General features: G+C 33.4%; 1 protein-coding gene across 4 annotated transcripts in view; it reads right to left on the bottom strand.

The window, feature by feature from the left end:
- The window catches only part of LOC126778426 (hemicentin-1), a 448,643-nt gene that overhangs the window by 40,352 nt on the left and 382,111 nt on the right, over positions 1–26,180 (bottom strand). For all 4 annotated transcript variants that reach the window (XR_007670140.1, XM_050501936.1, XM_050501937.1 and 1 more), the window contains exons 6-7: positions 15,214–15,360; positions 5,482–5,639 (exon numbers count right to left, since the gene is read on the bottom strand). Coding sequence is in view for 3 of the 4 variants with exons in the window: in XM_050501936.1 (XP_050357893.1) it covers positions 5,482–5,639; positions 15,214–15,360 (305 nt within the window). In the remaining variant the exon portion in view is untranslated. The remainder of the gene's footprint in view (positions 1–5,481; positions 5,640–15,213; positions 15,361–26,180) is intronic.

The raw sequence follows: 26,180 nt of genomic DNA, 5'->3' as shown, positions 1-26,180 counted from the left end.
CGAACTTGGCGTGGTTGGTAGATACTTGCTTTTCAGGACAGACATTTGTGTGCATGAACATGTTGTTTGTCCTGAGTCTGGGTGTAATTATCTATATAAGTATGTATTTATAAAAGAAAAGTAGTATATGTGGTATATCAGTTGTCTGGTTTCCATAGTACAAGCTCTGCTTAGTTTGGAATCAGATGGCCATGTGTGAATAATGTCCCAGGATATTATTATTATTTATCCTGTATGAAAAGCAACGAATACTCCACGCTTTTTTATCCTACTATAATATTAACGCATAAGTGGATGGACATTTGTTATTCTTTCATGCTAAATCTACTAAACAGATTTGGATGAAATTTGGAATATAGATATCTTATACTCTTTTTCCTTTCCATAAGGAAAGATGTATATTTTTTATTGTAAATTCTTGACCACTTTATCTGCATTAGAGTTAACTTATAAAATAAAAATTTAAATAAGTCTTTAAGGCTTAAGGTAGTTTTAAGGATGGTCTTATTATTCCTGTGACGTAATTGATTAAAGTCCGTTTAATCAATAGGCGAATCCAGATAAACAGCTTCCAAGTAAAAATTTAGTTCAGTGAGAAACGAAGTGTGACGTTTCATTTGTGGAAGTTATTGAATTTGACTTATTGGCGACGGCCGGTGGGGTTGGAGTAGAGAGAGGAATGGAGACGATTTTATTCTTTTTTATTTTATTATTTATAAATATATATTCAATTTGATTGTTATACTAGTTTTATTTTTCGAATAAAGAACATTTAATTCACATCCTGTTTTATTACAATAGTTAATTATTTCTTCGTTTATAATATACAGCATTATTTTTCGAACATGAACATTATTTTTACTTTTCGCTATTTATATAGATAGATATGTTCTATTTTTTCCTAAGCAGTTTAATGATTTGATCTGAAAATGATTACGAAAATCCTAATCGCTTCAAGATCGAATAAAATTAAAAAAAATATATAACATTAAAAAAAACGAACACGCAGTTCCTGTAGTCACGCCTTGTTTTGAAAAACAATAGAAAGTAGTTTCTGAATATGGAAATATTATTTTCAACTTAACATTTATACCTTTTACAAAGGAACCGAGGTATCTTAGTGGATATTATATAAATTATTATTACTTCGTGAATATTAACCGAAGATCGCGTATTCAATAGTGGTGATTATTCCTCTCATGCTCAAAGTTGAATGAATTTACTAGTTGTAGGGCTTTGTGCAAGACCATCTGAGTAGGTACCATCCGCTCATCAGATATTCCACCGCAAAACAGCAGTACTTGTTATCCTTTATTATGTTATATATATTGTTATAGTGTTCCGGTTTGAAGGGTAAGTGAGCCAGAGTAATTACAGGCACAAAGGACGTATCATCTTAGTTCCCAAGGTTGGTGGCGCATTGGCGATGTAAGCGATGGTTAATATTTCTTACAATGCCAATGTCTATAGGCCTTGGTGACCACTTACCATCAGCTGGCCCATAAGCTCGTCCGCCAACCTATACTATAAAAAAAAAGAAAACATCGTGAGGAAGCCTGCATGTGTTAGACGAAATTCTGCAACATTTAAACCCACCAAATCGTATTAGAGCTCCAAACCTTCAAGAGGACATTAGGCTTTTGCCCAGCACAGTGGGATATTTACTAGCTGTTACTTTAAAAGTAATAAAATTGTATACAAATAATTAGTGAAGAATACATCTCCATATATTCCTTGTTCCGTGTCGCCAGTTGCAGGTGGGCGTGCTTGGACCGCGTAATATTCGTTCCGGCCAAGCCATTTGGCTTTATATTAAGATATATAGCATTTTATATACAACTGGCTGTTAAAATTTTATTTCAAACCCGTTATTGTATTAAAGAAACGAAAGTTATAAATATTTTTGACTAGTTAATTACGATTTTCATTTTTAGTATTTGGTATTTCTAAACACTACTTTAATAATATTTATAGTACTTGCCCGAAGCCATCGGAAAATGGGTAAAGAAAATTCTGTTACCATAAATATATAATTTGTACAAATCCGTATGCTTTATTAACACAAAAAATCGGCTTTTTATAATATAAGGAGGCAGATAGACTACCTTATAAGAAGTGGTCACCACTCATAGACAGGGTGCCTTAAGCAATATTAAACCAACCTTGGAAACTAATATCTTGTTATGCCTAACGTTTCACTGACTCACCAAGCCTTTCAACGGGAACACAACAATAATGATTATTGCTATCCGGCGGTAGAATATCTCATGTGTGTGGTACCTACCAAGACGGGTACAAAACCCTACATAAAAACCGGCCACCAAATCACACGCACGTTAATTCGTAAATATATGTAACATATAGAAACTGAGTATGTTGAAATTATGACGAACCCTAAAATTTTATATTTCATAATGAAATAATTCAATTGCAAAATAAAGTATTAAAGTGCTTCATTAATTAATCAATCCAAATTAGATGACACGGTTCCGTGAGCTCGCGTATTCCACGAAGGGGCTAGCCGGACCCTAATTTAATTATTTCAAATGCGTTTGTCTTAATTTTAGAAAAGTTCCGCCATTTAAGATGTGATATTTACTCACTGACGGTTTAAAATTGCGTTTTTTATCTGAAATATTTATTAACGCGCTTGGGAGTAAGACCGTCTCGATGGCCGTCATGGAAAAAGGTATGGTGCTCTCTCAAGCCCTCAAGACTATATTCTATCTTGTATATGTGTGACTCATATACTATATACTTAGTTGCTTCTCCGTTTGTGTACTACATGTAGCAAAAATATATTTAGTAACGAGATTATTATTTATTGGACAGCATATTTGTTTCCTAGTATTCTTTTATTATTATTTCTTTCAGTTTACCCGCGCAAAATGTTCTATTTCATTTATCAGATTTAATAGTTGTTTTGTAGGAATATGATCGATATTTCAAAACTGTAACCGAGTTTTCACGTGCTTAATTTGGGTTTTAATTTCATCATCACACGCAGCGGGGAAAGAAAGTATCGTGAGATACGAATATATATTGTATGGATTAGATTTTGATACAATGGTACCATCGCCTACTGGAGTAGCGCGTTAAAACGAACTTCAAGCTTTCAACCAGGAAGTGAGAAGAGCCGTGAAAAATTGAACTATACTTTCCTTAGCATTAGTTGAGGGTTTTGTCCAGCAGTGGGACATTTAAAAGTCATAACTACAGAAGTATATAACGATTATTAGTTATATATTAGTTATATAGTTATAGTACTCATCAGATATTCTATCGCAAAATAGCAGTACTTGGTATTGTTGTGTTCCGGTTTGAAGGGTGAGTGAGCCAGTGTGATTACTGGCACAAGGGACGTAAAATCTTGGTTCCCATGGTTGGTGGCATTGGCGATGGACGCGGAACATTTCTTACAATGCCAATGTCTATGGGCGTTGGTGACCATTTACCACCAGGTGGCCCATATGCTCGTCCGCCTACCTATACTATAAAAAAACGTTTTACTATAATTAAATATTATAATTATATTAAAACGCGCGTTTAAAAAAGTTAGTGCGTTTAATCCAACGTACCTTGAAATGGTCGTCGATTTGTTCGAAACTTTACCCCGTTATTAATTAGTCAGTAATTAAACTTTTAATTGTTATTTTAAGACGACTTTAGTTGATTTTAAACAAAGTCCTTTATATTTTACATTTTGTTTAATCACGGAAACAATAAGGGCTCAGATATTTACGAGGTCAAATGCAAATAACAGTAAAGTCGTAAAAACATCTGAGCCCTTAAATGTGGTAATACTCGTCACATTGCTAATTTTCGAATTAAATAATAATTACTTTAATTAATTATAAAATATATTTAAAAATAAATATCCCGATGTGAAATATCGAAATTGATAGTTATTAAAATAATTTATAATTAAACAAAACAAATAAATAAAAATATAAAATAAATGAAACATAGTTTTGCTAATAAAATAAAATTCATATTTGAGTGTGTTACATACAATACACACTCAACAGCGATGTAACGAATGTATACGTCACGCACACACAAGGGAGTGGAGAGCGGCGGAAAGTAAACATAAAGATATAAAAAGCGTCGTGTCGTTTGCCGTCACGGCACGTATCGTTCATACAGGCAACGCGCGCCATTACATATTTCAGATCAAAACAATAAAATCAATAAGATTGCGATTTCAAAACATACCTCCACTTATCACATAATCGTTATACTATATAACAAAACGCGTCAAATTATGACCGAACATACATAAGCAATATATGTAGCTGAAGACATTTTTGAACGCTCTTTATTTACGCGAAGAAATCATCAGTATATATTATTAAACAAAACGTCAGTCTCGACGCGATGATCTCAAAAACTGCCGAACGGATTTTCATACGGTTTTCACCAATGGACGTAAATATTCATTAGGAAGGTTTAAGCGTATTATTCATTAAGGTTTTGTGTAAATTTCCTTATAATATATTTTTTTGTAAACTGCAATCAAATAATTATGATTTTTTGTTGAGTTATTGTGTAACTGTGTCACTCACTAATTGCACACATCACATAAGTAAAAATGAGATCGATTATAAAGTATTAAGATTAATTGTCAGATCTATTTTATTATTCTGTTATTTAAAATAAAGTAGGATTTAATTCGAAAATTTTAATTAAAAATTCAAGAGCCGTTGACACGATTTGTGTAAATTGGCTGATATATGACGATGATTGTTGAAGATGTCGGAAAAAATAATGCTGATTGGGAGCTTTATTGCCTTCGTAAGTCATTAGAGATCTGTTTTACGATAAAAACGTTTTATATAGTCCATTATTTTATCCGTGCGAAGCCGGGACGGGTGGCCAGTAGAATATAACGTTAAACAACGATATATAAAGGCGGCGCAGTAATGTTTAACGTGAGTGAAGCTAGTTACTTTTTTTATCCCGGAAATAAAGGTTCTATAATATTCTATGGGTTTGCCAGATTAGTTAGACGTTTATGGTTACTCCACTCATTTAGGCCTTAAGTTATAATATCTATAACTTTTCTCAATAAATTGGCCAACGCAAAAAATATTTTTGACATGGCTATTTCTGAGATAAGCGCGTCTGAGTCAAACACTCTAGCTTGTTAAGATGAATATAGCTGACAATTAACATTGAATTAACTTTTATTCGAGTATGTTTTTATTTATGGTCTACTGCTATTTGGCTTACTGACCTTGAAGCGGCGCTGGTTAGGGGGGCGAGTATAGAGACTAATTTGTGAAAAGGGGAGCTTATGTTTTGGGCTCAGTGATATGGTTCTCAAAGGGTGTCTTCTGCCAGAGATCGGTCCATTAGCACTGCTTATGATATCGCGGAGGGTTATGAAACCCGACATTCTCAATGTCTGAGACCTTCGTAGCTTAACGAGATCATATATATGCCATGATTTATATATCCTTAGCGTGATTCAGAACTTACCTGTATGTTACGGTTATCTGGAGTGAGCTTCTGGGTTCCGTTGAACCATTCGATGCTCGCAGCCGGACGTGCTCCCGACACCTTGCACATCAGAGTAAGTAGCGTACCCTGTGTTGCGTGGTCCTTTATTCCTGTTATGGCGATCTTGTTTGGTGGAACTGTTGAAAAAAGAAGGAATATTAGAATTGTATAATATCGATGACTGATTATGACTGGCCCGTTGTCAGTGACCTTCCGCTTCCGACTACCAAAGCGCCATAGGTACACAGTGGAAATTCCCCGCCTACGTACGAAGCGCTTTGAATCCACATTCATCATTCGCACTGCGAAACTATGGAATGCTTTGCCTGAGTCCGTATTTCCTGATAGGTACAATTTTGGTGTCTTCAAATCCAGAGTAAACAGATTTCTTATAGGCAAGTGTGGTACATCTTAGACCGTGTCGATGCTTAACATCAGGAAAGTCAACGGTTAAACGCTGGCCTATTAATAGTAAAAAAAAAGACTACCTTCGGCTCCGCGGGTACGATTGACGCCCTGAATGTGGGTGTATATGACGCAACATTCGCAACTGGCATTTGCCTCTCGGTGTTGCCATTTCTTAACAACGATTCCACCCAAGTATCGATTTGACATTTCGATCCATTTCGTAAACTAGCAACACTGAAGAAACTAATTTCTCTTATCACTAATAGATGGCGTTGCTAAGTCTGTGCCATACATATATATAACACAGGTTTTAAGTTGCCTACCATAATTATATCTCTGTATTGTGTTAAAATTACTCGTTGAATTTTAATTAATAAGTTTTATCTTGAGTTAAAGTTTTGCGTGTGACTGTAATGGGGGGTGAAACAGTTGAGAACCGTATATTATACAATTAAATATTTATCTTAAATGGAAATCAACGAACACTTCACGCTTATTTATTACTAAAATAATTACTTACTGAGTAATATGCCTTATTAATTAATTGGGTAACATTAGAAATTTATTACTTTTTTTATATAAAAAAGGTAAGTAAGGTAAGAAACGGGCATTTGGGCCAACTAATAGTCACCGTCGCTCATAAACAATGGCGATGTAAGACATATTAAACATCCCTTACATCGTCAATTCACAAATGGCGTGGTTGGTGGATGCTTGTCTTTGTTGAAGGTTGTGGGTTCGATTCCCACCCAGGACAGATATTTGTGTGCATGAACATGTCTGTTTGTCCTGAGTCTGGGTGTAATTATCTATATAAGTATGTATTTACAAAAGAAAAATAGTATATGTAGTATATCAGTTGTCTGGTTTCCATAGTACAAGCTCTGTACAAGCTTAATTTGGGATCAGACGGCCGTGTGTGAGAAGTGTCCCAGGATATTACAAATGATAAATGATAAAAAGAAATTAAGATTACGTACAGAATAATCATAGCAACTAAATACAATTAGAATTGAAACATATTTCGAAAACGTAATCGAATTCAGGTTTAAGTACCGTCCCCATTTCCAGAGCCATCTTATATCAGACAAATTACAAAACAGCTTAGACAAACAGTAAATAGCAAAGTTTGCCAAGAGGACATTAGTTGAGTTAAAGCGATTACTTGCGAACAAACATCGATATATCGACTGTTCTCGATTTATAACATGACCGCACTATTTATTTCGACAGAGTCGGATTGTGGTATTTATTTAATGCGACCTCAAATAATCTTATTACGAAAAATATTATCATTATTGCTCCATCTATAGGCAAGCAGTGTATAATTATATTTATACTTCATTGGGTATATAAAGCTTGGCCTTATTTACCCAAACGTTTTATTATATATGTTTTATTGTATTAGGTTTGAGGACGAACAATTGGGGCTGTTGGTCAGTTACCATCGCATATATTTAAATCTAATCTATCTATTTATCACCTCACTGGTTTTCCTGTTCAAATACAATTTTTTTAATCTATCCAATCATTTTACTTAACTGCTGTGTATAATGCTCTCTCGAAGGAACTCAATAGGAATCTCATTATACATATAAATATTAATAATAAAATAAATGAAAATCACTTCGAAATATTTATAAACTATTCGTAAGTGAAAGATTATTATATATTTTATTATATTATAATATTCGTTATATATAAAAATAAATATTTTCTTGTTTAAAGTGCCTTCGATATACTGTTTAATTATTACGCTTTAATATAATGTTTAATTACTTACTTACTTGTATAAAGTAACTACAACCCTGGTTTTGAGATATATGGGTGGGTCAAAACCCCTTACAGTGTAAGTAATGGGCCAATCATCACATTCAATGGTTTTGAGATTGGTTCAATATACGAGTTAATAGCGATTGTACATTAAGTTACAAAATATTTTCTTGTTACACTAAAAGATTTTACAAACGGCAATCGAAGTAGTTTCGAACTTCTCTTTCGTCGAAATTATTAAATCGGCTTAATTAAAGTATATATTCATATTAATATAATATATTCGAAAGTCAATTTGTCGGTCTGTCTGTTGTAATCCAGTGATTGTTAAGTAAATTTTAACCGAAGATTGTAAGGTCTCACCAACAGGAAACATCAATGATTTTTTACGCGCATCTCTATTCATCAGAGTGTTAGTTCTTACGACGGGGCAGAGCGCAAATTTTATATGCTCCATTCATGTTACTTAAAATTCATCTCATGCTCGGCGGTTATAAAAAAAAATGCCAGGAAACCTACATGAAATTGCGCCACAATTCCTCAAAATAATTCTAGCATTATTAACAGAATACATGTTTTTGACGCTAAAAAAATAAGCTAGCTTTCACCATCCGAGGTGAGAAAAAGTGTTTCGAACCTTTAAACTTGGACCAGTGCCTGTTTCATAAGTATTAGACCCCAGGCGTTTCAAGGAGACCTAACGTAAATAATAGTCTAGGCGTGTCAATTACTTTTTGATTGCCTTTGATTTTTGATGCTGACGGAATATCGCCATATCTCGAAATATTTCCTATATAACATAAAGACAAATTAATAAATCTCTTATTATGATTTAATTCTTAGTCAACTTCCCTAACTACATCATCCTTCGTCAGTATAGAACCTACTTTTCCGGGATTTATATAATTTGTATTATTGACTTTCCTGCCGGTTCTTCTAGAAAGAGATGGAGATTCAATTTTAAGTCGGTGATTGCGTTACATTTAATACTAATAATTTAAGTGGAGATTAAAACTGCTTATATTAACCTTTTTGATTAAAGTTTTTTTTTATTTTGATAGGTAGGCATACTGGCAAATACGTTACTTGACGATAATTGGTCACCATAGCCTCATGAACTTTTATTTACAATTGTTTAAAGCAGGATCTTAGAAAATGTTCAAACATGACAAATTGCAAATTAAATAAAAAAGAAATCGGATAGTTGTACGTTTGTTTGTTCAAGGATATTATTAAACTAATGACTTCTTAGATTATTTATTATTGGTATATATATATTTTTATAGTATTGGTAGGCGGAATATTAAATGGGCCACCTGATGGCAACCGACGTGGTCACCGACGCCCATAGACATTGTCACCGTAACGAATATAAGCCATCGCTAATATCGTCAAGGAGCCACCAACTTTGGGAAGTAATCGTAAAATGTTATGTCACTTGTGTATATAGTTGTCTCATTCACCAGAATTGTTAAAAATACTAAATATTGCTGCTTCGCGGTACAATATGTGATGTGTTACTAGGCAGAGTTTGCACGAAGCCCTACCTAGTCATTAAGTCAATATTTTGAACAAATAATATTTTGCTTTTATTTAAACCAAAACTAAATCACTGGTACAAAGTCGTTCAATAATAAATGAATTAACTGTTACAAATATTCTTGTTAATTACATTTATTTGCTCAATAGAACGTTATCTCCAGCGAGTTATGGCGATGGAGATCGGGATAATGAAATTATTTTTCGATTACCCAAGAATATTGCTATTAATAAGAACTCCAAAGCAGATGGTGATATTACGCTTAACGAGACAAATATTAAGAATAAAAACGGAGAAATATGTTTTTTATCGTCGATATAATATCTTTGATTCGTTGTATTATTAATCGTAAAGACATGCGGTATGTTTTTACGATTATAATAAATTGCTTGCTTATTGGACTATGAGCTTTGGCCTTAATAAACTAGAATCGTTATCTTATATATAGCTATATGGGTATTTAAGTAGCCAATAGACTAGCCTGACTGCACTGTTTGTGTAACCTAATGCTCATATCAATTTATTGGTAACAACGAATCAAATTAATCAATTGATATGATTCTAGTGTCTGCTCGCAGCTACGCCCATGTGTCAGAGGGGAGGAGCTGATGCTGGGTATAAAAAGTAGCCTATGTCCTTCCTTGAAATTTGAGGTTGCTTCATACCGAATTTTGTCATAATCGGTACAGTGGTTTAGCTGTGAAAGCGTAACACACAGACAGATTTACTTTCGCATTTCTAATATTAGTATAAATTTTATTTTATTGAAATTGCTTAAATTGGGTTAACAGAACAGATGTCAACAGAAATTATCTTACTATAGTGATGCGAATATTATGAATATTTATTTATTTTCAGAATAAAACCTTCTCCTCAAAAAAGGAGAAAAGGCCTAAAAGGCCTAGCCCAGCAGTGGGAAATTCACAGGCTGTTACTGGTACTGGTATTTATTTTCAAAGATATGAAAAGGAATACCAATATAAGGCATTCTCTTCCAATCGACCTTAAGTTGAACAGGGAATATAGGTTGCAATCTTAATCAAAGATTGCGGTTCCAGCCCGCACACCAATTGTCGTATGATTAATATGTGTTTATCATTCGTACTTGGATATAAAGGAAAACTACAGCCATGTGATTGAACAACCCGCATTAGAGCATGGTGGGATCAACTCCAAACCTTCTCAAGGAGCAGAGCCATAGTCAGCCGACAACTAGAACACTTATATACTTTTTTTATGAAATTACTAATACTTCTCCAATTAAGCGTACATCTTGTGTTAGGACTGGGGACGACAATAACCTAATGGGTTAGAATTGAACCTGCTACTTTACATCGCAAGGCGACCCGTAAACCATTGCGCTATTGACGCTTTTAAAATCATGTACAAGCTGTCACAATATAAGCTGTAAAAAAAATCATAACTACTTGGAAAACTCTTAAATTAATTCCTCGATATAAATGTAAATATAGACTCCGAAGTGATCGTACAATTACTATCATATGCCACGTGTGACGTCATATGCCAAGAGAAATATTACTAATACGCCCCTGCAGTGTACATTTAGTGGCATTCGAAAGTATAGACCGTTCCCTATATTTTACATATAAGAGTACATTAAGCCATCACTTAGCTCACTCCGAGTACACTACCGAGCAATTTTCTGAGCCCACCCGATAAATTGCGAGACTGTATTGCTAATAAGTGGCAAGATAGTGTTAGCTAGTGATGTGCCTTCTACTATATTTTATATCGATAAATATAATACTTTTGTTACATAATTCGAGATATTCTTAGCTTTTTTTTTATTTTACAAAGACAAACATACAAAGTTCATATGTTTCAAGTTCACTTGCATTCTAAATAAATTTATCATAAATTAAAAATGGATTTTTGCATATAAATTAGTTTTGCAATAACATCAAATAGGTTTATTTTATTAGACATAAAACTATTTAAATTCAATTTATACAGTAAGCTCGTTGAACTTAAAATGGTGGAGATCGCCCGAGGGGCAGAAAAAGTTGTATAACGAAACATCACAGGTTGAAATTCGTGCAATAACCTCAACGCTGTTTAAGTAACTCCACTTTACATTTTCATTAATTATTTTATTTATATATATTTTAAAGTATACTGTTTTTATATGTTCTTTAAAGTATATTAGCGTATGTGCTTAAAATTGTCAAGGGTCACTGAATATCAGCGTTCGAACTTAAGTTTTTAAGTTGTCGAGATAAGTTGAGTGTCACGTCAACTGTGTGACGTCACACTATGTAGTTATAATTTAGATATTTTTTTTCTTTATAGTTTACTTGCTTTGCTTTTGTTAGCAGTGTATGTCTAACGGTTATTGTTATTATTGACGCCGTGATGGCACAGTAGTTAGAAGACGAGAATGTTAACTGGCTTTATTTTAAAATAAAATTGTATGATAACATCGTTAATATTCGAATTACATTTGTATTTATTTTTAAATAGAAGAGTTTAAGGACAAACACATGCCGCGATATAAACTGTTGTAGCAAATATTATATCCAATATAATAATTATTCATGGGCCAAGTATAAACAGCCCGTATTTCACTTTTTTTACCACTATCTATATTTAATAAAAATCGGACTTATACATCATGAGATTAGCGCCATCAAATAAAAACTTCAGTGTTAAACATTAGTTGTTTTTTTATGTAATAGGTTGGCGGACGAGCAAATGGGCCACCTGATGGTAAGTGATCACCAACGCTCATATACATTGTCATTGTAAGAAATTTTAACCATCGCCTACATCGCCAATGCGCCACTAATCTTGTGAATTAAGATGTTATGCCCCTTGTGCCCGTAATTACACTGGCTCACTCACCCTTTAAACCGGAACACCAAAACTGTTTTTGCGGTAGAATATCTGATGAATGGGTGGTACCTACCCAGACGAGCTTGCACTAAACCCTACCACCAGTAAAATGTAAATATACAATTGATTGCGTAAAGCTGACAATATTATTAACATAATTCAACGTCGAGCATTAATAATGATATTAAAATTAAATGCCTTGTACAAATTAATTACAAACAAATAATATTTAAATTACATTAAAATGCGGAAAATGTTTTAAGCATTAAAACTGTCAGTACAATACAAGTATAGCTGGATAGATATTTGAATCAAACAATTTCATCAAGTCCATTCCAAAATATATATTCATCAAATATCAAAATGTATTTATAAATGGCAAATAATGTATTATGTAAAACATTATCGCTTGAATGCTACGAGAATTTTTATGTAACATATATTTTCATTTTTTATTTCGAACGAAAAATAACCAACGTGTTATTAAAGGATAAATTAAGTATAATTAATATCGATGTGTTTCACATCACTAGCGCATCAGGGGTCGGAAATTTTACCACCTTGCAATATCGACAGGGTCGATAGGCGGGTCGGTTGGACGGTGTATAAAGTGAAGTGATAAATGAATTTGAGGAAGTGACTGCTCAAGTGTCACTTCTCGGGACATCTATATCGATGACGTAATAAATCACTGAAAAATTCGATTTTGTTTATTTCTTTTTACTTATAGAGACAAGAAGAGTAATCAACAAAATATCGTTTGACACAAGTACGATGATGTTATATTCTGTATCGAATTTAAAATTGTTGATTTTAATGTCCAAAAAACTTTTTGTGCACTTTTCTGACTGTCTGTCAGGCGAACGAAAAACGGACACGTGCTATCCGAGGCTCGATACTTTCGTCTGCTATTAAAAAATTCCTTGACGAAAATATCTCATCAATTTTGATTTGGCTAATCCGGAATTTTTATCTAACCTTATGATTGGCCTCATCTAGTCACCCAATCGTTACTGGTCACCAAATAGCTGTTCTTTAATCGGTATTATATACTAAATGTTATATATATAATATAGCTGAGATACAATATAGCTAAAATACAAAACTAAAAGCCGAGATGGCCCTGTGGTAAGAACGCGTGAATCTTAACCGATGATCGTGGGTTCAAACCCAGGCAAGCACCACTGAATTTTCATGTGCTTAATTTGTGATTATAATTCATCTCGTGCTTTACGGTGAAGTAAAACATCGTGAGGAAACCTGCATGTGTCTAATTTCACTGAAGTTCTGCCACATGTGAATTCTACCAACCTGTATTGGAGCAGCGTGGTGGAATAAGCTCCAAACCTTCTCCTCAAAAAGAGGAGAGGAGGCCTTTAGCCCAGCAGTGGGACATTCACAGGCTGTTACGGTAGATACAATGAGCTCGCATGATTTGTTCTTAATTGAATGTGAGATCGTATTGTATTCCTTTGAAGCGAGATAGCGTCATGTATATGACATAAGCCTCATAGATCTAGTGACTAGGTATAAAGCCTCAAATTTCGAGGTTATATGTTCAAGCCACAGGTCAGGCCAACAAAATATAAAGGCAACGTGTCTGGTAGAAATCTACCAAATGTGTACCTACCCTGTTAATGAGGGTTTCATTGGAGCAGCGTGGCGAAGAAACCGCCTCAAATGGCAAAGCTAACCTAGAACACCGGGACCGTTACAAACTTAATACTTTTTTCCAATATAATAGGTATATAAAATATACCTAACCAAAAATATACGCGTTCAAAGAGTATTAGCTAAAATCGCTACGAAACCGTTCTTATCTCTCGTGTCCGGGATAATTACGTCCATTAATTACTTGGTATCAAGCAATGTTCTTAATGAAAATTTATTTCTTCGCGAAATTAAAACGCGCAAAAACGTAAAATATTACTAGGCTCGGACGGATGAATTCGAGAGAGTTAAGTGAAAAGTTTTGAGATTATTTAAAAAGGGTGGAGAAGTTGGGATAATTTTTATTTATGCTTAAATTGTTTTTGTCATTTATAGGCGTTTTTTTGGGTAAGATCTTCAAGCAAGTTAGTTCATGGTTCTTATAATTAAATGAAATATCAAGACTTTTTTGGCAATTGGTGTATTGAAAGTCCAGCATAAACAACTGGAAATCCTGTAAATTATTGAGTTATTACAGAAATGGTGGTCCGACGAAATATGATAGAATCAAAGTGAGAGAATAGAACATGATTAGGTATTTAGAAATTCGATACAAAAAAACGATAAAGAAAAATCATTCATGATATTTAAATTTAGAATATCATGGTAGTGCCACTAGCAACAAAAAGATGTACCAAAAAATTTAATTCTAAATTGTTTTTAACACACATACTAACAGATGATTGTAAGGAAAGCTCGTAAAACACAATCTATCTCTAATCTAAGTTTCATCAAAATCAGTTAAAATAGAGATAAAAAAAATATTTAAAACAAAATATCTAACTAATAGGTATCATTTAATGTATGTTGTTTAAAAATATTTTATATACCCGTAAATCACTTACTTGTTGTTCATTGTTTCAATATAATTAGAGTTACATAAACTTTGTTAAACTGTTTACTTTGAACATTTATTTCAAGGTTTAATTTCTTTACATATTATTTTGTCCTTTTGAGTAAATTAGAAAAGTTTTTTTACAATAAAGGTTATACGTGAATTTAAGTTATCACAAAACCAGCCTAGTTCTGTCTTATCGCAAGTATTTTTAGGATGACTTAATAATATTATGATACATTAATTAACGCGCCATGAAATTTCTTAGGTCGCGTTCAGCGATAATTATTGAACTCCGAACAAATGGTTATTACGTATAACATTAATTTAATTATTCAGTGCAGCAGTGCTGTTCTGAACTCACTACAATATTCACCCATGAAACGATGACAACTGACTTATTGTAATATACTATTTTGATGCGTGTATTCTTGAAATGTTATAATTATTATTGTCAACATCGCATATCACTTTCAGACATTTTACGACCATTTTCTGCGATGACTTTCGAGTTTGTTTTTACAGAATAACTCTATATACTATATTTCTTACTATAGGAAGGCAGATAATAAAATTAAAAAATATAACTTACCTTTGACATCAAGTTTCACTCTTCGCAATATTGGTGAGTCCAGCGCTGCAGAGGACACATTGCAAGTCAGCTGGCCTCCCAGTTCTGTGCGTGTGACAGTGAGAGGAAGAACGTGTTGCACTGATGACTGGTCGGTGATTGTTCGAGCTGTAAGAAGATTATTATATTAATTAATGTTATTATTATATCCATATATAAAGCTATAAAATATGCTATTCGTTTACAGAAAATATTTAAACCTTATATAATTTCTGCTTAAAAAATAAAACCGAACCCATTTTTTCACTCTTAGGGGCGATATTTATTTTTTCAAATTTATTTTGGACCAAACGGGAAAATAAGAAAAGAATCCCAAGTAAAAAAAGAGTTTTTCAAATCGGTTCGAAAAAAATACAACCTTCTACTTCTGTAGAAGTCGGTTAAAAATGTCTCGATAAAACCTGTTCATGTAAAAAAAAACTGTCATACATGATTTTGCACAGCTGTGTGACATATACGACCTGCTAGTAATCTAAGGTCCCTCAGGACGTTTTCTTTTAAAACCGAGTGAGAGCTTGGTGATAAACTTGGCGGTTGCCCTCAATGAGACCCATGATCTGTTAAGATATAGACGTGATCTCAACAATAGTTCAAAAGAAAATAATTTCTTAATAATAAACTACAAATATTATTAGCTTAATGTTAATATGAGATCTTGTTTTACCAAAATTGCATCATTTTTTGAGGCATTTATAATTTTTGAAACATTTTAGAATGAGGTAATAGTGATTTTCTGACTGTAAAAGTTTTGGCTCGCTTATCTTAGTTTATTTATTTATTTATTTATTTATTTAATCGATACACCACAGTATTTGAAATATGGCACTTAAAACAAGAATACGATAAAATGACAGATACAATTTCAAACACTTAATGGGTATATACAGCATTAATAGTTACGTTAGCCTCCAATAACAATTTTTTTAACAATACTCTATTTAATAAATACTACAGACTGCAATATAACACGCTTATTAATTATTTGACATTCAAACAATTAGCAAAAAAATAAAAAAAAATGAAGTAAAAAAAATAAAAATAACTAACAATAATTACAAACAATGATAATATAAGATTTTTAGAGATAATACCGTAATTTACAAAGTTCTAATATTAAGTAGAATATAACAAACAAAATACAACAGTAAAGATATCACAATCACAATAAAGCTCCCAGCGTTAATTTTTTGCGAAAAAGAGGTAGTGAGTCGTGAAAAATGTCAATGCCATCACTGTTGACTTTATTATATAAGTTTATGAGGTGGTTGAGTGGAGAGTATTTACCTATATTTGATTTGGAAATTCGAGAGGAGAAAATTTTTTTTAGAGGTTGTCTAGGTGCAGTACGTGGCACTGCTATGTTAATATTTTGTAGTAGATCTGTTGCATCCAAGTGGTTATTCAATAATTTATAGAGAGTAATTAGAGAGGCAATTTCGCGGCGTTTTTCTAGAGTGCACAGTCCAAAATATTTTAAACGTGATTCATAGTCGGCCTTATAAGGGCAACTGTTACTTCTACTAGCCAGTAATTTTGTAAATTTGTGTTGTATGCGTTCTAACCTTTCAATGTAAATCTTATAATGCGGATTCCATACTACAACCGCATATTCTAAAGCGCTACGTATAAACGAATTGTACAAAGTTATGATAGTTGCCGGTCTCTTAAAATCATTGCAGTTACGTCTGACAAAACCGAAGCTTTTCCAGGCCTTCGTGGCAATATGATTTATGTGAGTGTTAAATTTAAGTTTGGCGTCGATCATAACACCTAAATCACGAACAACCGAAACTTCCCCGAGCGGTTTGCCCTGTAAGCTATACTGATGTCTTATTATGTTTTTATTTCGCGTAAACTTAATAAACTGGCACTTATCGACATTTAGTTCCATTCCATTCAAATCACACCATTTTTGTATGGAGTTTAGATCGTCTTGGAGCAATTTGCAATCATTCATGGATGTTATAGAGCGGTAAATCTTTAAATCATCAGCAAAGATAGAACATTTGCTGTTCTTGATACAGTGTGCAATGTCATTGATAAAGATGATAAATAATATTGGGCCTAGGTGTGATCCCTGTGGAACACCAGAGGACGCAATAAACTCGTGAGATTTGTAACCACCGAGTGTAACTCTCTGTACTCGATCAGATAAGTACGATCGGAACCAAGATAGCAGGGGGTCATGAATGCCGTATAACCTAAGCTTGTAGATTAAGATTTTATGATTAACTTTGTCGAACGCGCTACTGAAGTCGGTATAGATCGAGTCAACCTGTTGTTTATTGTCTATGCACCCAGAAATGTAATGTATGTAAGTTGTGAGATTTGTAGTGGTTGACTTACGCTGGCAAAATCCATGCTGATCACTTGTAATCATGGTATTGATATATTGGGATAAAATTGGGGTAATTATACTTTCAAAGGTTTTGGATAATACGTTTAACATTGAAATCGGTCGGTAGTTTCTTACATCGCTCTTTGATTTCTTTTTATGAATTGGTCAAATATTAGCTTCCTTCCACTTCGTAGGAAAAGTTGAAGTCTGAAGAGATGTGTTATAAATAATTTTTAATGGGAGTGCGAGTAATTTACACGTTTTTCTGAAAAAAAGAGGAGGAATGCCATCAGGACCAGCTGACTTGCTTGGATTTATTGAACGTAATGCCTTCGATATAGTACGTTCATTTAGTGTGACGTGAGCGAGAGACATTTGAGAATAAAAGTCCGGACTTTCCTCTACGAATTCTACACAAGGCTGCAAAGAAGAATATGAGGACGCAAAGTTCTGTGCGAAAAGATTACAAATCGCTTGACCAGAATGGGCTGTGGTGTTACCTAGTGACATTTCAGATGGGACCTCGGATTTAGCTCCACGCCGTTTTTTAACAAAACGCCAAAATTTTAAGGGATCGCGAAAGATTGAATCCTCGACTCCGGAAATGTAACGGCTGTAACATAATTCAAGTAGATTCTCGACGCGCCTACGGCTTCTTGCTAACTCTAATATATCTCTAGGATTCTTATAACGTTTGCACAGTTTCCTAACTTTCTCCTTTTCGTTAATTAATTTTATCAGGGAAGATGTGAACCAGACAGGATATTTAAATGCTTTTGGCTTGATTTTTGGAACATGAGAATCAATTATAGCGTACAAGATATTATACAATTTTTCTACCATAGCATCGACATTCCCGCAACTCCCTAATTCGGAGTACCAATCAAACTCTCCTAAACATCTGTTTACCGCGTCGTAGTCTGCCTTTCTAAATAAATATGTAGCAAATATTTTATTGTATAAAAATTTATCGGCATTAATTCGCAAAGATATTTCTAGTGCTGGATGGTGAGGATCAACGTTACTTAATAATTCGCAAGCTTCAATTACTGTTAAATTGTTAAAATTATTCATGACCAAATCTAGTATACGTTGATTGTGATTCTTAATTTTGTTGCACTGTGTTAGTGAATTGAGTGACAAAAAATCGGCAAAAGGGAATCCCAAAATATTATCGGTATGGTCGGGTTTTAACAGATCCTCGATTTCGTCCAGCCGCCAATTTAAAAAACCCAAATTAAAATCCCCCAAAACTACAACTTTACCAGGGTTAGATTGCATTACAACACTTATATTGTCCAAAATGAGGTTTAAACTTTCCAACGAGACAGGCGGAGGAATATACACTGCACAAAATAAAATGTTCGTAGAAACTCCATTTTCGGATACTTTTACAGAAATCCATAGATCTTCACCGTTACTTTCCAAATGTTCAATTCGTCTAGATTCTATAGATTTAGATACTGCAATAAGTACTCCACCACCAGTCTTGCGTTGAGAGGAGGTTGACTGACGATCTCTTCTGTAGATGGTGTATTTATCCGTGAAAAATAGTTGCTTTGTTTAACTAATTCAATAAACGGCTGGTGTGTTTACAAATCGTTATCAAACCTCAAGTAAATTCATGAACCTGCATCAGGACTAGGCTTAGAAATAATCCAAGAAACCGCACTACTATTAGAAAATTCCGTCCGTCCGTTTGGGTAGGTACCATCCATCAGATATTTTACAGCCAAACAGTTCAATTGGCTATGCTATGTAAGGAATGCTTAATATTTCTTATGGCCCCAATGTCTATAGGCAGTGATGATGATGGCACCTGTTGGTGCCCATTTGGCAGTTTGTATTATGTAGACTACTGTAGAATATTACACGAAATCCTTTAAAATTTAATTTATTTACACAAACAATAAATATAAAGTCCCTTGCATTAAACATCGTTTTGTGATTTTCATATAATAAAGTGTATCCAACTTTTTGAATTTATTAGGTGGTCAATTACTTTTGCATTATTCGCGTGATATATCTAAGACAGTTTTGTTATGTGTAAATTAAATTGAAGTTAGGCGTAATATTTTGTCTCTTAGTATTTTGTGCTTACGAAATATTCTGGGCTTGGGTGCAAACCTAATGATTTGATTTTTATACATAGTTTCTATAGTTTAGAAATATTTATTTATTTAGGTGCACAAACAAAATATAATCATACATTAAAATAACGAATTTCTACAATTAAATAAATAATTTAATATTAGCTTCTTTGGTCTATTAACTTTTCAACTAGAGAACAATGAAAGTAGATTGATCCAATGAAACCGATATTTTTGATTAGAAATGATTAGTCTGGTCGGTACTCAGGTGCAGTTAGTAAGTTGGCAGTATGTAAATCAAAAACAATTTATACTTTTTATATAAGCTCTAATAAGTACTTTTGAATTGGCATGTTACAGATAAGTTATAGAGCTACTACCGGTTGGGAATATAGATTACACCGAGAAGAACTGAATACAAAAAAAAAAAAACTTGTATAATATTAGTATGAAGGCAACTAGTACACAACAAACCGGGTCAATGATGGAATGGTAATAAAAACCATAAGAAGACCAGAAGACAGCCAATAAATACAAGACAATAAAAAGAGTGCAGTTATTATATAGTTAATAATAATCATAGATAATATGATGACGTCATTAAGATGTTGAATGAAAATAAAAACGTGCAGATACATCACAAATAATATAAATGAAACAGTATTGAGATTTATTTAATGTAAAAGTTACATTGTCTGCCTGTTACGCTTTCACGGTTAAGCCGCTGAATCCATTTTGATGAAAGTTTGGTATGAAGCAAGTTTGAGCCCTAAGGCTAGGCATAAGCTACTTTGTACATAGCATACCATTAACACGCGAACGTAGTCGCGGGTAAAAACTAGCATATTATATATTAGTATGAAAACTGAGTTTGTCTCAAAGTCAAATAGGATAGAAAACATTCCACGAAACTCTTTGCTTTCCTCATTTCTATTTTGTTTTAGAATTTTTCAGATTTCTAGTCGGATTTTTGAACGACGCGTCAAGTATTATTGGATCGAGAGAAACACAAAATGTGGTCTTAGATTGGACGGTTTCATGCAGTGTTGTATTGAAACAAATTTTATTATAATATGATTATATAGATAATGAAAAAACTACACAGTAAAAAAAACAGTAACAGTAACAGCCTGTGAATGTCTCACTGCTGGGCTAAGGCCTCCTCTGCCTTTTTGAGGAGAAGGTTTGCTTCATCGTCAAACACGACATGAATTATAATCACAAATCAAGCACATGAAAATTCAGTGGTGCTTGCCCGGGTTTGAATCCACGATCATCGGTTAAGATTCTCGTGTTCTTACCACTAGGTCATTTCGGCTATAAAAGCTAAATGTGTTAAAAAGAGTTTAATGAGGTATTTATAAATTGTCACCTGGGAAAAAAAACCGTTTTACAGAACAGATGAACTTGAAAAGTTATCCACCAAGCTGTTCTACTTTTATTTAATCGTCTTCTGAAGAATTAAAAATTTAAATTATATATATAAATATTATGTATATTATTTAAATATACATATATAATGTCTAAAATAATATGTGTTATAATTAATGTAAATTAAAAAAATAATTTTTAAGCTTTTTAGATAACGATTGCCGAGAAAAAGGTTGTAACTCAAAAATCAAATCAAAATATACATTATTTAAGTAGGCTCTTACGAGCACTTTAGATTTTTCAAATGAGGCCAACCTTACGTATATCCTTCATAATAACATCATGACATATTATTACGTCAGCTATGCATCACTATTTCATCACCAAAAATAAACCTTGCGCTTATTGATGGTTGGTAGATGCTTGCCTTTCACGCCGAAGGTTGTGTGGATGTCATTATCTATATATTTATGTATTTACAAAAAAAAGTAGTATTTGTAGTATATCAGTTCTCTGGTTTCCATATTACAAGCTCTGATTAGTTTGGGATCAGATGGCGGTGTGTGGTTAGTGTCCCATATTATTATTAGTTTTATTTACATTCCAGTATGAAAAAAATAACCAAAAGATCACAATAAAATGACTCTATCACGCATAACACTGTCCATTTGAAAGAAAAGTCGAGGTCTAGCCCTCACCCGGACCGAATTTTCTTCATTCTTGAAGTGGTAAGTTTTGTGTGCATTATTGCGAGAAATCTGAGTTTTCACACTCGGAACGGGTTTAAATTCAATCATTTATTCAGAGATCTATAAAGTGCTCTTTAAAAGTTAGCAAACTCTTTCGAAGATTCGAAATATTCACGAAGAATTTCTATTTCGGTTTGAATTTTTACTGTATTATAGCGTTTAAAATTTTTTTTCGTGGAAACTCATTAAATGAATCGATTTGTCTGTAATGTTTTACGCAATTATATTTAATGTTCTTGTAATTTGTGGAGCTCGAATGTATAAATATATTAAAAACATATTTATGCTAATAATATAAGTGACGGTTGGAGTGGTGGATGTTTGTAACTAATTCACATAAACGACTGGAGAGATTTGGATGGAATTTGCCACTGCTGGGCTAAGGCCTCCTCTCCATTTTGAGAAGGTGTGGAGCTTATTCCACCACGCTGCTCCAATGCGGGTTGGATGAATTTCAATGAAATTAGACACATGTAGGTTTCCTCACGATGTTTTCCTTCACCGTCAAGCACAAGATGAATTATAAACACAAATTAAGCACATGAATATGCAGTGGTGCTTGCCCGGGTTTGAACCCACGATCATCGGTTAAGATTCACGCATTCTTACCACTGGGCCATCTCGGTACTTACTTATATACTTCATAAAAATAATAATGAACGTCAATTTTATTGGCACACTTAAATTTAATTCACATAATGTTCTCGGTTCGTTCGTGTTAATCGAAATGTGTGAATTACATGTTCATTAAATTGTAAAGTTTCTCATAGTATAGCTTACTTCTGTAGTGAGTTAGTTGTCGGTTAGACGAAAACAGCGTACTGAAGGAAGTGTAATAATAACCGTGAGCCCTCTACGACAACTTTGGACCAAGTTTCCGTCAACACGGCTAAAATCTCCACAACTTGGTGAGCTTTGAGTAACACACAAGTCATGAGCAACATATATTTTATGAATTCCATGGAAGTCTTTTTATATTCTTGGCACTCAAAAGCCTTGTCAGCTTGTTCGGGTGGTGGACAATCTACCGACACTGTCTTCGAATATATGCTTAAGCATAGGTACACATCAAAAATATTAAGTTTAAAAAAATGTCCGTATATATATATATATATATATATATATATATATATATATATATATATATATAATATTTGTCTATATATATGTTATTATAACATATACTAATTAAAAATTAATGTTGTAAATAAATAGCATATCAATCAATTAAATATCATAAAATAGAGAAATATGTATATTCAGCATGAAATTAATAACCAAAACACTGAATATTTTCAAGCTTTAGAGTGGACTGAAGTGCAAAACAGGATAGGAACGCGTTTGCGCGAGCCAGCGCTCTTTCGCGCGGTATGTGAGGAGTTGCATATTTGCGCAATTTAACTATAAAAAAATCCTATAATATATACAAAATACTCAAAAATAATTTTAGCATGGAATGTAAGAATTGCCGCTATTTCGTTTAACTTGTACCACATATCAACTCTTCTATTAGAAGCGGAATCTGACGACAAAGCATGCGGTCCAGAACTCAATTACGAGATGCATCTTCTCTTGTGAATCGCTAATATGAATACGTATCTATGTCCTTCGGATACACGTAATTATATGTTGCATGAATTACCCACAAAGAAGTGTAAATATATTAATTAAGAGAAGTTGTTATCTCTTAATTGCAATAAAGATTCACTTGTAGGGCTTTGTGCAAGCTTATCTGGTAGGTACCATCCACTCATCAGATATTCTACCACAAAATAGCAGAACTTGAAATTGTTGTGTTCCGGTCTGAAGGGTGAGAGCCAGAGTAATTACAGGCACAATGGATATAACATCTTAGTTCCCAAAGTTGGTAGCACATTGGCGATGTAAGCGATGGTTAACATTTCTTACAATGCCAATGTCTATGAGCGTTGGTGACCACTTACCATCAGGTGGTCCATGTGCTCTTCCTCTAATAAAAAATCTAATAAAAAAAGAGAAAACAAGAAGTAAACTTAACTAACGAAATAAGAAAAAAACTTAACAAAAGCAGACTTATCCCAATAAGAGATCTCTTCCAGACAACCTTTGAGGTAATGAGAGGTGAATAAATTAATACCAAATACAAAAAACAATATGTATAAAATTAAAAATTAAAAAATTGCAATCCAAAAATTTTGATTGTAATGCTGCCTGGAAATGAAAACATGCACGCACATAAAACTACCACACTAAAAACCGATAGGAATACAACACATCTGCGGAAAATACAAGACAACAAAATTATTAAAAAAAAGACAAGTAAAAGTAATGGAGTTAACCATGAAAATATTAGTAATGAATAAAATATAAATTTTAAGGCTACTTCTTTTATATCTAAGGAGTTCTTGGGATGTGGAAGGGGGACAGTGAGCGTTGGCGCTTCTTGGGACAGTTCTATGTCCTGATTACGATTTCCTAGGAACCAATTCTATTAATGAACAAAGATTACGATACGTTCCCGATTCAATTCCCATCCAACTTTGATTATTCTATATTTTTTCGAATCGGAAACGAACCCATATTATGTTACCATATACCGTTACATCAAAACCAAAATTAAATGTTAAATTTTAAGCCAATAATCAATAATTAAATTAAAGAATAGGAAAACGGATAAACGGTAACACTAACGGAATTACGATTCGATTGCGATAAAGTGACTGATTGTTAGAAGAATTGGCCCCAGATAATGACGATAATTGGGCCAGCTCTTATATGGTCTTGTTAAATTGATATCATTTAAGCATGCAATTACACTGGCTCACTCACCCTTCACACTGCAACAACCTTACTATATTTATTGTTTGTTATAATATTATTTTCTGTTGCCTATTTCTAACGACATAAGAATATCAGCTGCTTAATTGTTTTGTAACTTCTTTATGACCGTTTTCTAAACGTTCATGTATTTTTTTATTTAGAAATCTAGTTCTGTATGCAGAATAGTTCTATGCTCGTTAAGCTTTAGTACGCTATTGAAGCTATAATTAGGTGGAGCACAATGCATATTAAGAGATAGAAGTAATGCCGCGAGCTATTTCATTACGAATTTTAATTAATTTTAATTAAACTGAGAGCATTTGATTTCCCTTGTCGCCAGCTCAGGTTTGGCTTCAATGTTTTGTTTTGATAATAAGAAAATATTATTTTCTATGAGTTGCTATTATTAGTCCTTATCGGATCCAGAAATGATTAAGTTAGTTTATATATTGTCTGGTAAGGCTTTGAGCTTGCGTTAAATCATCAACATCAAATCTTTGTCGTCCACTGTTAGACATATATTACTTTAATTCAAAAAATTCCTTTTTTTAATAACAAACGTATAATGTCCATGTATTAACAAACTAACGATCACACGGGATCATATTGTCAGAACAAGGGTGTTTAATATTTTAGCTTAATCGTCTAGGAACTTATTTAAAATGTATGTGTCGGGTTGACCCACACTGGCTAACGGTTGAAGTTATATGAAAGGTTGTAAAGTACTGCTTAAATATTAATAATATATATGTATATATATTTCTTCCGATTAAGAAAATGGTTTTGTTATATTTTAATATAGATGTGTGTGTGTGTGTGTTGATTCTTTTTATTTTTGTGTTAAATGTATTCTTATATTTTTATCTACATTTGTTTAGTTTTGTCATTAGATTATTAATAATATCGTGTCTATACGCATACCCTGCGTATAGACACGATATTATTCACTTTATATAACACTCATAATCCGATGTGACAGTATCTGACACAACCGGAAAGGGTTCAGGCGCGGGACCAGCGACTTTACTTACTTCCAGATACCGATGCTAGTGAGATTTTGTCTATAATAAAACCCTAACAACATTTTATTGGCCTTATTGCTAGCCACTAGACCAATGAGGCAGTAAAATATCTATATATATATATATCGAAATACCACTCATCAAGAGATCTTCTAGACTATGCGCTTTTATTTATTGACTTCTCTTTCGCTTGATTTTATTGATTTGAAATTTGTCACAGTTATTACTGGTGGTAGGGCTTTGTGCAAGCTCGTCTGGGTAGGTACCACCCACTCATCAGATATTCTACCGCAAAACAGCAATACTTGATATTGTTGTGTTCCGGTTTGAAGGGTGAGTGAGCCAGTGTAATTACAGGCACAAGGAACATAAAATCTTAGTTCCCAAGGTTGGTGGCGCATTGGCTATAAGCGATGGTTGACATTTCTTACAATGCCAATGTCTAAGGGCGTTTGGTGACCACTTACCATCAGGTGGCCCATATACTCGTCCACCTTCCTATTATAAAAAAAAAAAAAATCCTACCCCGACGTGACCTTCATTTCGAAATTTTACGTAA

Source organism: Nymphalis io, chromosome 26 (genome assembly GCF_905147045.1).
Source record: "Nymphalis io chromosome 26, ilAglIoxx1.1, whole genome shotgun sequence".
Lineage (NCBI taxonomy): Eukaryota > Metazoa > Arthropoda > Insecta > Lepidoptera > Nymphalidae > Nymphalis > Nymphalis io.
This window is presented reverse-complemented; position numbering and strand designations above follow the sequence as displayed.